The sequence below is a fragment of the Physeter macrocephalus genome, chromosome 14 (genome assembly GCF_002837175.3).
Source record: "Physeter macrocephalus isolate SW-GA chromosome 14, ASM283717v5, whole genome shotgun sequence".
Classification (NCBI taxonomy): domain Eukaryota; kingdom Metazoa; phylum Chordata; class Mammalia; order Artiodactyla; family Physeteridae; genus Physeter; species Physeter macrocephalus.
The window spans coordinates 115,382,626-115,396,342 of NC_041227.1; the positions used below are offsets into that span (position 1 = coordinate 115,382,626).

The window sequence follows — 13,717 nt, forward strand, 5'->3', positions numbered from 1 at the left end:
AACAGTGAGAGGCCCGCGTACAGCAAAAAAAAAAAAAAAAAAAAAAGTTGGAATAATTCCTAAGTTTTCACCATCATGGGATTTCATCTGTATACAGCATTTTTAGCAGCTTTATTATGGCATAATGCAAATATCATAAAATTCACTGGTTTTAATTGTACGCTTCAATAATTTTTAGTCAATTTATAAAGCTGTGTAACCATCACTATGATTCAGTTCTGATGAATTTCCATCACCCCAAAAATATCTTTTATGCCCATTTGCAATCAATCCCTGTGCTGATCCCCCACCTCAAGCAACCACTAATCTGCTTTCTGTCTCTGTAGATTTTCCCTTCTGGGCATTAAAAAAAATGGAATCATAAAATATGTCATCTTTTGCATCTGACTTTTTTTATTCTGCATGTTTTTTAAGTTCACCTATGTTATAGCATGTACCAGTAGTTCATTCTTTTTTATTGTTGAATAGTATTCCAGTATATGGAATTCTATATTTTGTTTATTCATTCCTAGAGGACAGACATTTGGATTGTTACAATTTTTTTTACTATTATGAATAATGCTGCTATGATCTTTCTCATGCAAGTCTGTGGGTTGAAATATGTTCTCATTTCTCTTGGATAAATTCTAAGGTGGAGATTTTCTGGGTTGTATCATATGGTTAAGTTTATTTAAAACTTTTAAATTGTTTTCCAGAGTACCTGCACCATTTTACATTCCCACCAGCAATGTACGAGGTTTCCAGCAACAACCGTTCCTTGTTGTTGTCTTTTTTATTTCAGTCAGTCTAATGGGGTGGTATCTCATTGTGGTTTCAATTTGCACTTCCCTAATTACTAATGCTGTTGAGCATCTTTTCATGTGCTTTTCAGCCATTCAAAACACTTCTTTGGTGAAATGTGTATTCAAATCATTTTCCCTTTTGAGTTGTTTATCTTCTTACTATTGAGATTTAGGGGCTCTTTATACATTTTGAATACACATTCATTATCTACTCTATGACTTGCAAATATTTTCTCCCATTCTGTGTGCTGTGACTTCTATTTCTTAATGGTGTCTTTTGAAGAACAAATATTTTTAATTTTGATATAGTCCAATTTATCCTTTTTTTAACACATCATGCTTTTGAATATCATACATGTGAACTCTGCCTAACCAAAGGTTATACAATTGTCTTTTTTTTTTTTTTTTTTAATGCGGTACGCGGGCCTCTCACTTTTGTGGCCTCTCCCGTTGCGGAGCACAGGCTCCAGACGCGCAGGCTCAGCGGCCATGGCTCACGGGCCCAGCCGCTCCGCGGCATGTGGGATCTTCCCGGACCGGGGCACGAACCCGTTTCCCCTGCATCGGCAGGCGGACTCTCAACCACTGCGCCACCAGGGAAGCCCTACAATTGTCTTTTAATTCAGGAACTTTTAAAGCCATACCTAGCTGACTCTCTCAACTAGACATAATGGCCTCTAAGAAGCTAAAGGGAATTTATGCCACAGCAGATAGACACAACCAAAGTCAGGAGAGGTCTGTCTTTAAAAGAGTTATAATGATGTAGCTTTTGGGACATGGAATAACACAAACCAGATTCACAGAAAATTTCAGAAATTTTAAAGGAAGTTGTACCTGTTGGGTACAACAAGGGACAGAAACTATTTAAAATGAAAAAAGGCCACTGAGTTCCCAACTTTCTATAGGGAGGAAGTACCCTGAGAAAGCTACTTAGCTTCATAAGATATTGCTTATGTAAAAGGAGAGACCTCTCAGAAAGCAGCGTTAAGAGCTCATAATGCAGTACCAAGAATCACAGAGAACAATGGATTAGGGAACCATTCCCAGGAAGCAGAACTGGGCCCCAATCAAGGCACATTTCCTGCTTCTGTGTTACCAAAAGTAGGGTCCAGCTGCTTGCCGCTCGAAAGCCAATACTTGAGAGGCAAGGTTGGTGGAAAGTAAAATTTGCTTTATTTCAGAGGCCGGCAACCAGGGGAGAGGGTGGACTCATGCCCAAAGGCCAACTCCCCACTGACAATCAGCGGGCAAGAGCTTTTAAAGGGGAGTTTCAGGCATGTATAGGCGGAGGTAGGGGGCTACATGCAGGAACCAAATAGTCAGCTCTGACAGTCATCTTGAAATTGGTCATGTGGTGGTCTGATCAGCGTCATCCTGATTTTAAGTACGTTAATCTTCAGTTCCAGCGTCGGTTTGTTCCCATTTCCTTGAGGCCAGTTCTCAGAATTGTGGAAGCTCATGTCATGGCTACAGCCTGGTCATCATGTAGTAAACTTCTTCCTCCTGGTGGGGGTTTCAATATCTACAAAACAGCTCAAAGGACATAGAATATTATCTACAGCCCATGAGGAGGAACTAAAGGTCCTTGAATTTGTTTAATAACTGAACTATTAATATTTGGTCTTGTTTGACTGTTTTCCTTTGCTTCTGCATTTTCTCAATTCTCTGATTAAACTCTTTAGCTAAAGTTTTTCTACAGGCAAAAGGAGGCAGAGGACATGGGGGAGAAGGACCATAGGGTCCTGTTCCATTTCGCCTGGAGTAGGTGACCTTGACAATGCGTCTGCTATATTTCAGAATTGATATATGCTATATGCCTCCTGTTACTCCCCCTTTTTAGGGTGAATGTATACTGCCGTTACTCTATCTCTGTGAATAACGGTATATGTTGAGTGTATGGGGCAGATAACTTTTCTTTTTAGTTCATAGGTCTCTGGATCAAGAGGAACTGCAGGTGAGGACCCTCATCTACCTCTAAATCAAATGCAGATAACAAGTTACAGGTTTTCACCATTATTTATTTGTGTATTTATACAGGTTGTTTTTGGATATAAGACTTTTGAGGTCTTGGGAGGGAATGATTTGCATGCGAATCATTGGAGCCAGAGGGCAGACCATGGTAGAACCTTATAATAAGGGCCTCCGAGGAATCTTATCTCCTTGCTACAAAACCCTTTTGCAATGGGCTTTTGCTGCACCTCCCTTCAATAGGTGGAGTCTGTTTTCCCACCCTTTGCATTTGAGTTCACATGATGACTTGATCTGACCAAAAGAATGTGGTGAAATAACACTGCAATTTCCAAGCTAAGCCTTAACCAAAACTTTACCTTCTTGAAACACTCCCGCCACCATGTAAGAAAGCCCAGGCTAAACTTGTGAATGATGACAGGCCTTGTGGAAAAAGAGTACCAGCTGACAGTGACACCAAGGTCTCAGACTGTAAACGAGGCCATCTTAGACACTCAAGCCCCAGTCAAGCCACCAGAGGACTGCAGCCTCACGGGCGACCTTTTTGGGTGACTAGAAGAAGAACTGTCAGACTGAATAACTGTTTCAAGCCACTAGGTTTTAGAGCGGCTGTTAGAAAGCAAAATCTATGAAAACACATTCTACATTTTAAAAGTTTATGACTCGTGATCTAAATTTCATAGATTTGAATAAAATTTGAGACATACTGAAGTAGCCCAACATAGGTAAAATCTTTTGGTGGGAAGAAAATTTCTGAGAGAGATTAAGAATGAACCGTCATAAAGAAATCCAGAGTTGAAGCTGCAGAGATTTTTTTAAAACGATTTTTTCCTATACGTAGTTTTTACTGATTATGCCATTCCCTCACTCAACCAACACCAGATGTTTTTCCAACTGGTTAGTTTTCTTGCCAAAATCTAAGAGGAAAAACATTTTTGTATGGCTAAATAAACCTAAAACAAAGTAAGTTTGTAATTCCTCCACCCAACATCTTGTCCCTAGTAGAAATATAATTGCTTTTTAGAAGCAAACTGCTGTCAGTGCATTACCATCTCATGACTAAATTTATCTTAAGAAAGAAATCCCTAGATAAAAACACCAAGGAAGGGATACATTTAGAAAACAGATACATTACTTAATAGATCAAGCTTTCTGCTATGGACACTTTCTAATATCTGACTCAATATTACAAGCTTTCTTTTATCCTGACTTCTGTTTCTTTAATCGAAATCAATATCCACTACCAATTCATTGCTCTCAGTCTAAAATAAGTATACACTTTTATTCTGTTTTCTGTTGAAAATTTCTTCCACTTAATCAGTTTTAACTATCCACAGCAACATTCCAGAGCACCGAAAACTCCATGAAATTTGATGAACTACTGGATATGACTGGAACTCATTTTGGGTACTGCTCAATCCTGGAAATCTTCCATGCCCTACTGAAAACTTCTTTTGAAGTTATGAAGTGAAAGAATATTAAAGTCAAGGTGGCAATATAATTATATGTCCTCCCTTTTCTCCTCCACTTACCCCAGCTCCACCACACTATATACACACAAAAGAACTACTAGTAGATACAACAAGGCCATGATGGGATCTGACTCAGGATTAGCAAGCATTTAACTGAATCTCATATTCCAAAATGCCAGAGGGGGTGGTAAATCAGAGGAAAGTAGGGTTTGACTTCCTCATGTACAAATTCTAGTCGATGTGCCAGAAACTGAAAACTGGCAGAATCTGTGGAATTTTCCAAGACATATGTCAGATAGTAATTTTACAACTCACTCACAAACACACATTCTAAATCATCTTACTGCTATGGAAATATTTCCAAAGCAATGGTATTTTAATACAGCCATGCTACTTATTTGTAGAAAAAGCATTCCCCTGTTTTAGATAATGTAAGAAACAAAGTACACAGTACCCTAGATACCTTAACTGCATGCCAGAAATTATATTTTAGTTTTAAAAGGAACCAAAAGAAACAATATGTTAAATCAGAACAAAGGTTCTTTAAAAAGGAAGGGAAGAAATAACTTTGTAAGGAAGTCATTAAGGAAAAGTGATACCAAATTAATAGACAAAGGAAATCTATTAGACTTCCTAGGCCATGATATGAATAAGACAGTGGTGCTATTATGAACAAGATAGCTAAACAAAGGATGCATGATATAGCTAAATATTTGGCTGTTATTAATTGATATATATATACATCTAGAAAGAGGTCTCTATAATATACCATATAACTTAACTGAATTTTTATATAAAAAGTCAACCAAGACAAAAGGACATTGGAAAAACAGTAGGGTCCGCCCTACCCCTATACTCTATCGAATCTTCTAGGGGGTTCTTTTGATATTTACCTCTGTTTTTCTAAATATGCTTGATTTATCAAATTTAGATATTACCTATCAACATACTGCCAAGGAATGTAAGTATTTAGTTTCAACCTCTACCTCTAGCCTCCATACCCTATGTAATTTTATGACAATCTTTGTTTAAATAAAGAGTGAGTGTGAATGTAATACTGGACAGATACTAATGAGTGCTGAGCCAAGCAGAACAATAGGACCATGCACTCTTTCTCCCTACAAATTAATGACAACCTCATTTTTTCTACTTTCTATATATTTTTAACTTTTCCTCAAATGTTCCAGCATCTGTCACATGTCTATCAATATTTTCCATATGCTCAAACACACCAGATATTGTTTTTTCCCGGAGCCATACCTTCCCAGAACCCTTTGTTCTTTCTTCTGCTTCCCTCTGTGGGGGGACTCTCTAGACTAGGTACAGAGCTGTCACCTTGGGCTCTCCCTTGGCTCTTCTCTTTGACTGAATTCTGAGTCTTGGACCCGATTTCTTTTCCCTTCCTATTTAAAAGTACACTCACTAGTAACTTATGGGGGAAAAAAGGCTCATGAGAACTGAAATTCTGGTCACTTGCATGTCTAAAAATATCTTTATCCTAGACTCACATTTGATTGATAATATGGCTAAGAATAAAATTATAGGTTGGAAATCCTTTCCACTGAAGATATCTGAAGATACTGCTTAATCCATTTCTGTCTTCCTATGTTACTACTGTGATATGTAATGCTATTCTGATTGGTCCTTTGAATGTAACCTCTAGCTACTCTTGCTGGAAACTTTTAGTACAGCCTCTGTATCCCCAGTTTACTGAAGTTTCATAATCAGTCCTCTTGGTCTGTGTCTTTTTTATTATTCTATCAGATCTTTCAACTTGCAAATCTATGATTCAGTTTGGAAAATGCTTTGGAAATCTGTTGGTATCATCTCCCACTGTTTTCTCTGTCTTCTCATGCTCAAACTCCTACTAGTCAAATACTGGACCTCCTGGTCTATCTTTAATTTTTAAAATTATTTGTCTCCTATTTTCCTCATTTAATATTTTCTTTCTAATTCCTAGGAAATTGCTTCAACGTTACTTCCAATCTTTCCACTAATTTTTTTGGGGGGGGGGTATCATTTTTTATTTCCAAGAGTTATTTCTTATTTATTGAAAGAGTTTCAAAAGAGCATTCTGTTTTTTGAAGATGCAACATTTCATTTCTTAGAGATTAACACCTCTTCCCCTCTGCCCTACCCGCAGTTTTTTCCCCTCTGCTCTCTACCTTGTTTCTTTTATGTGTTTGTTTGGCCTCTCATTTTGGAGGCTTTCCTCAACTATCAGCTTATCCTTGGCTGTCCACTCCTTTTCATGGCATTAAGAAGCTACTGTAAGTTCACTGTTTGGCTCCATAACCCTATCCTTTTCATACATCTGATATTCCTGGATCCAGAACCCTCAGCCTCCATTTTCTTGAAGAAAAAAATGCCCAGTTTCCTGGAAGGGGAAGAAGTAATTTACATAGGATTCAACCACTTAATTTAAGACTTTTTTCAGCCTTTCCCATGGTGACGACCTCCCCACGAGAACATGCTTCTCTCAAAGGATCTCCTTTGTCCCTCTCCAGAAGAGGAGAAGAGGAAACACAAGAAGAAGAGCCTGGTGCAGAGCCCCAATTCCTATTTCATGGATGTGAAATGCTCAGGATGCTATAAAATCACCACTGTCTTTGGCCATGCACAAACAGTAGTTCTGTGTGTTGGCTGCTCTACTTTCCTCTGCCGGCCTACAGGAGGAAAAGCAAGGCTTACAGAAGGATGCTCCTTCAGACAGAAGCAGCACTAAAAGCCCCCAGAATCAAGATGAATGGGAAACCATCCCAATAAACACATTTTGGTTTAAAAAAAAAAGACTTTCTTCAACCATTACCTACTTTTAATCTCCAGTCTCATTCTTGTATTTTCACTTTTTACTACCAAGTGTTGAGTATTTTTGGAGGTTTTGTAAACTTGCTTGCTAGTCTCTGCAGACAACCCAGAGTGTACCTCCCTCTACTTGGCTAAATTATTTAACACTTTTCTACTAATTTTTTTCTCTTTTTTTTGCGGTATGCAGGCCTCTCACTGCTGTGGCCTCTACTAATTTTTTTATCTTCTAAAATTTTTTTTGTCATTCTTGTCCCTGTGATCTTACACTCCTTTTTATTCTTTTATTATAATGTTAGTGCTATTTGAAAAGAAAGGAAATAAATGCATTAAGTCAAACTCCCATGTTTAACCAAAATACCCATGCAATAGTTTTAGATATCTTGAATAAAGTCATAAGTATATTTACTAAACTTCTGGATACCATGAAACTCATTAGGATAAATAATAACCTTGGATAACAGAATCAGGGTTCAACATGATTTCAAAAGGACAGTATCAAGAGGAAACTAGGGACTTCCCTGGTGGCGCCGTGGTTAAGAATCCGCCTGCCAATGCAGGGGACAAGGGTTCCAGCCCTGGTCCAGGAAGATCCCACATGCCACGGAGCAACTAAGCCTGTGTGCCACAACTACTGAGTCTGCACTCTAGAGCCCGCAAGCAACAACTACTGAAGCCCGTGCACCTAGAGCCCGTGCTCCGCAACAAGAGAAGCCACCGCAATGAGAATCCCGTGCACCACAACGAAGAGTAGCCCTCGCTCGCCGCAACTAGAGAAAGCCCGCACACAGCAACGAAGACCCAACACAGCCAAAAATGAATAAATAAATTAATTAATTTTTAAAAATGAGGAAACTAAACAGGCTAAATTTTAAAAAAATCTCTCACTAAAATTAAGCAATTACCAGTTATATAAATATGAAACTAGAAACCTAGTTTCACAAAAAACAGGGAGTTTTAGTTTATCATGAGTTACTGATGTGACTTCCTGTAACAAATTTTAAAAGGAAAGAAAAACTGTAATCTTAGGATACACTAATGGAAAGCAGACCAGACCAAGGGACAAAACTACTGTATATTCTGAGTGGTTGTCAATAACTCTAATGTCACATTTAAGAAAGGAAATCAACTAAATATCATTTAGAAAATGGATCCCAGGATATTGAGAGGTTCTAAAGCTAAGTTTTGTGGAAAATGGTAAAGATAAGAGGAATACTCAAAATGTTCAATGGAAGAACATTATAGCTGCTATTGAATAGCTGAAGAATTGTCCTTTACAATCAAGTAGCTCTATACTGTTCAAGATAACCAACCTAGGAGAAGTGGAGACAATGTGTTTAAGACAGATTTGGCTTAAATAAATGTGTAAAGCTGTGAGCTCTCCCCATTACTGGTCAGCCAGTCTCTCCAATATCAGCGATGTCATAGAGTAGATTCTTCCATTGAGAAGGAGCTTTAACTAGATGACATTAAGCTTGGTTCCACTAAAGGAAGACAGAAATAAAGAAACCAAGAGTCAAAGAAGGTCATTATATAATGATAAAGGGGGTCGATTCATCAAGAAGATACAACAAGTGTAAATATTTATGCACCCAACACTGGAGCACCTAAATATATAAAGCAAATATAACAGAACTAAAAGGAGAAATGAACAGCAATACAATAGTAGCAGGGGATTTTAATACCTCACTCTCAATAACAGATAGATCTTCCAGAGAATTAATAAGCAAACAGAAGATTTTAACAACATCACAGACTAAATGAATCTAATAAACATACACAGAACAGTCCATCCAATGGCAGCAAAATACACATTCTTCTCAAGCATACACAGAACATTCTCCAAGACAGAACATATGTTAGGCCACAAAACAAATTTCAACAAGATCAGTAAGACAGAAACCATATCAAGTATCTTTCCTGATCACAATGGTATTCAGACGTGTGTTTTCCAACACCCAAGCAATACCTGATTTCTTAGCAGACACTGAATGGATGTCCTACAAATTTAACTCAAATCTGACACTATCTACCAGGAGATAGCATCATATCTCACAGGTTAAAGGCCCAGTCCCACAAGACTACCCCCACTTCAGACACCAATTGCAAGTCCAGGGTGTTACTTTGTGCTTCTGACCAACTGGCTATAAATGGAAGGTTCCTCCAACCCACTTCTCAGGTTCAATTAATTTGCTAGAAGTGGTGCACAGAAATCAGAGAAACATTAACTTATGTCTCTCAGCTTATTTTTTTTAAATTTACTTAATTTAAGTTTTATTTATTTTTGGCCGCGTTGGGTCTTTGTTGCTGCATGCGGGCTTTCTCTAGTTGTGGTGAGCGGGTCTACTCTTCGTCCTCAGGCTACAGGCTTAGGGGTTCAGCAGTTCTGGCTCGCGGGCTGTAGAGCACAGGTTCAGTAGTTGTGGCGCACAGGCTTAGTTGCTCTGTGGCATGTGGGATCTTCCTGGACCAGGGCTCAAACCCGTGTCCCCTGCATTGGCAGACGGATTCTTAACCACTGCGCCACCAGGGAAGCCCTCTCAGCTTATTTAAAGGATTCAGATGAAAAGCCAGATAAAGAGGTAACACAGGGTGAGGTCTGGAAGGGTCCTGAGTGCAGGAGCTTCTGTCGCCATAAGAACTGGGGTGCACCACCTCTCTGGCATGCAGATGCTACCAACATGGAAGATCTCTGAACCTCATCCTTTTGGGTTTTTTTAATGCAGGCTCCAATACATAGACATAATTGATTATACCACAGGCCATTGGTGACTGCTTCAACCTTCAGCTCCTCTCTCCTCCCCAGAGGTGGGGAAGGGGGAAATGGGGAGTAGAACTGAAAGTTCCAACCCTCTAATCATAGTTGGCTGCCCTGGCAACTGGTCTCCATCATTCAGTTACCTAGGGGCCTTCAAAAATTCACCTTATTAACAAACTCATGTGTGGTTGAAAGGGGCTTGTTGTAAATGAGAAGACACCCATTTCACCTTTATGGCTTTGAACTGAGAACAAAAGATGTTCCCACTGCTCGCTTAGGAAATTACAAGGGTTTTTGGGAGTTGTGAGTCAGGAATCAAGAATGAAGACCAAAATATACAAGTGTTATAAATCACAATATCACAGGCATGAAACTAGAAATCAGTAACAGAAGGAAAATTGGAAAATTCACAAATATGTGGAAATCAATCAACACACTACTGAACAACCAATAGATCAAAGAAGAAATCAAAAGGGAAATCAAAAAATATCTTGAGACAAACAAAAATGGAAACACAACAAACCAAAACTTATGGGACGCAGCAAAAACAGTTTTAAGAGGAATGTTTATAGCTATAAATGCCTACATTAAGAAAAAAGAAAGATCCCAAATAAACAACCAACATTTCACCTCAAGGAAGAAGAAAAAGAACAAACTAAGCCCAATGTCCGCAAAAAGCAATAATAAAGATTAGAGCAGAAATAACCGAAATGGAGAAAGGAAACCAATATAAAAGAATAATGAAACTAACACTTGGTTCTTTAAAAAAAAAAAAAACAAAATTGACAAACCTATAGCTAGACTAACCAAGGGAAAAGAGAGGACTCAAATAAAATTGTAAACAAAAAAAAAAAAAAAGAAAAAAATTGTAAATGAAAGAGGAGACATTACAACTGATACCACAGAAATATAAAGGATCATAAGAGACTTACTATGAACAATTATACTCCAATAAAATGGACAACCTACGGGAAATGGATAAATTCCTAGAAGCATGACCACTTACTGTTAAGGTAATTAAACAAGGAGGCAATTAGGGTTTAATTGTCTGAGGTCGTTCTAATGCCTTGGTAGCCCACGTTGCAAACCAAAACCTAAGCCAGTGTAAATGCACTGGAATCTGAGAAAATGAAACTTAAGAACAATCCCAAATAAGGCAACTGCTTAAGATACAGCCAATCAAATAACTACTTTGCTTCGGTGTCTTGTCTATAAAAACCTTGCCCGTAGCTCCTGTGCATGGAGCACTTCTAAAATCGCTTCTGGACTGGTGCTCTGCAATTCAAATTAATGTTTGCTCAAATAAACTCTTCAACATTTTAATGTACAACAGGTTTTGTTTTTCTTTTTTAACACTTCCAAGACTGAATCATGAAGATGCAGAAAATTTGAATAGACAAATAATGAGTATGGAGACTGAATCGGTAATCAAAACCTCCCAACAAAGAAAAGCACAAGACTAGATGGTTTCACTGGAAAATTCTAGGAAGCATATAAGAAAGAATTAATGTCAATCCTGCTCAAACTCTTCCCCAAAAATTGAAGAGGAGAAATCACTCCTAAACTCATTTTATGAAGCCAGCATTACCCAAAGCCAGAGAAGGAAACTACAAGAAAACTATAGGCCAATATCCCTGATGAATTTAGATGCAAAAATTCTCAGTAAAATAACAGCAAACCACATTCAACAGCACATTAAAAAAATCATACACCATGATCAAATGGGATTTATCCCTGTGATACAAGGATGGTTCAATGCACACAAATTAATCAATGTGATAAACCACATTAACAGAATGAAAGACCAAAATGATATGATCTGAATAGATACAGAAAAAAACACTGGACAAAATTCAACATCGTTTCATGATAAAAAACCATCTACAAGCTGGGTATAGAAGGAATGTACCTCAACATAATAAAGGCCATATATGACAAGCCCACAGCTGACTTCACAATGGTGAAAGGCTGACAGCTTTTCCCCTAAGATCGGAAACAAGACAAAGGTAATCTAAACACTCCTAGTCAACACAGTACTGGAAGTCCCAACCACAGTAGTTAGGTAGGAAAGACATAAAAGGCATCCAAATCAGAAGGAAGAAGTAAAAGTGTCTCTGTTTGCAGATGACATGATTTTATACAGAAAAATCTTAGAGACTACACCATAAAACCGTCAGAACTAATAATTCATTAAAGCTGCAGGTTACAAAATCAGCATACAAAAATCAGTTGCACTTCTATACACTAAGAACAAACTAGATGAAAATAAACAATCTCATTTAAAATAATATAAAAAAATAAAATACCTAATAACTCTCCCAGACTTCAGACAATACTATAAAGCTACAATGATCAAAACAGTGTGGTACTGGTACAAAAACAGACATATGGGGTATGTCTACATCAAACTACATCAAACTAAAAAGCTTCTGCACAGCAAAAGAAACAATCACAAAATGAAAAGGCAACCTATAAAATAGGAGAAAACATTTGTAAACTATATATCTGATAAGGGATTATTATCCAAAATACATAAGGAACTCATAAGTAATAATAAAAATAAATAAATAAATAAATAAAAATGGGCAAAGGATCTGAACAGAAATTTTTCCAAAGTATATGAAAAGGTGTTCAACATCATCAGGGAAACACAAGTCAAAACCACAATGAGATATCACCTCACATTTGTTAGAATCACTATAATCAAAAAGACATGAGATAATAAGTACTGGTGAGGTGGAGAAAAGCGAACCCTTGAGCAGTGTTAGTGTGAATGTAAATTGGTACAGCCACTATGGAAAACAGTATGGAGGTTCCTCATAAGATTAAAGACAAAACTGCCATATAATTCAGCAATCAACTTGAGGTATATATCCAAGGAAATGAAATTACTATTTCAAAGAGATAGCTGCACCTCCATGTTCACTGCAGCATTATTTACAATAGCCAAGATATGGAAACAATCTCAGTGTCTGTCAACAGATTAATGGACAAAGAAAACACTGGTATATATATACAATGGAATATTATTCAGCCACAGAAAAGAAGGAAATCCTGCCTTTTACAACAACATGGATGAACCTAGAAGGCATGGTGCTAAGTCAAATAAATCAGAGAAAGACAAATACTGTATAATCTCATAAGCAGTGGTGGCCAGGGTCTGAGGAGTGGGGGAAATGAGAGAAGGTGGTTAAAGGGTACAAAAATCCAGTTACAAGCTGAATAAATTCTGTAAATCTAATCTACAGCATGGTGACTATAGTGAACATTACTATACTGTATACTTGAAAGTTGCTGAGAGTAGATCTTAAATGTTCTCCCACAAAACAAACATCACTGGGACTTCCCTGGCAGCCCCGTGGTTAAGACTCTGCTTCCACTGCAGGGGGCACGGGTTTGATCCCTGGTCAGGGAACAAAGACCCCACATGCCATGCAGCACGGCCAAAATAAAATAAAATAAAAACACATTCAAAACAAACATCATTGACTATGTGAGGTGACAGATGTGTTAACTAACCTTACTGTGGTAGTCGTAAAATACATGTATGTCAGTCAAATCATCATGCTGTGTACCTTAAACTCACACAATGTTTTATGTCAATTATATCTCAGCAAAGCTGGATACAAAAAAAGAAAGAAACCAAAGAGGGAACCAACATAAATAAAGAAATGTAATTTACATAGGCATACAGAATATACTAAAATAGATTTACATTTAGTTATTTTTCTCAAACATTAAAAAAGAATCAAAATTAGGACTTCCCTGGTGGTCCAGTGGTAAAGAATCTGCCTTACAATGCAGGGGATGCAGGTTCGATCCCTGGTCAGGGAACTATGATCCCACATGCTGCAGGGCAACTAACTACTGAGCTTGCGCGCCTCAACTAGAGAGCCCATGTGCTGCAAACTACAGAGCCCATGCGCTCTGGA

General features: G+C 37.9%; 2 protein-coding genes across 2 annotated transcripts in view; one reads left to right on the top strand and one right to left on the bottom strand.

The window, feature by feature from the left end:
- The window catches only part of FBXL20 (F-box and leucine rich repeat protein 20), a 119,719-nt gene that overhangs the window by 77,084 nt on the left and 28,918 nt on the right, over positions 1–13,717 (bottom strand). The gene's annotated exons all lie outside the window — the stretch shown is intronic.
- On the top strand, positions 5,880–7,434 carry LOC112066571 (40S ribosomal protein S27-like). Its single transcript, XM_024130137.3, has one exon. The coding sequence runs from the start codon at positions 6,693–6,695 to the stop codon at positions 6,945–6,947; it is 255 nt and encodes an 84-aa protein (XP_023985905.1). The 5' UTR covers positions 5,880–6,692; the 3' UTR covers positions 6,948–7,434.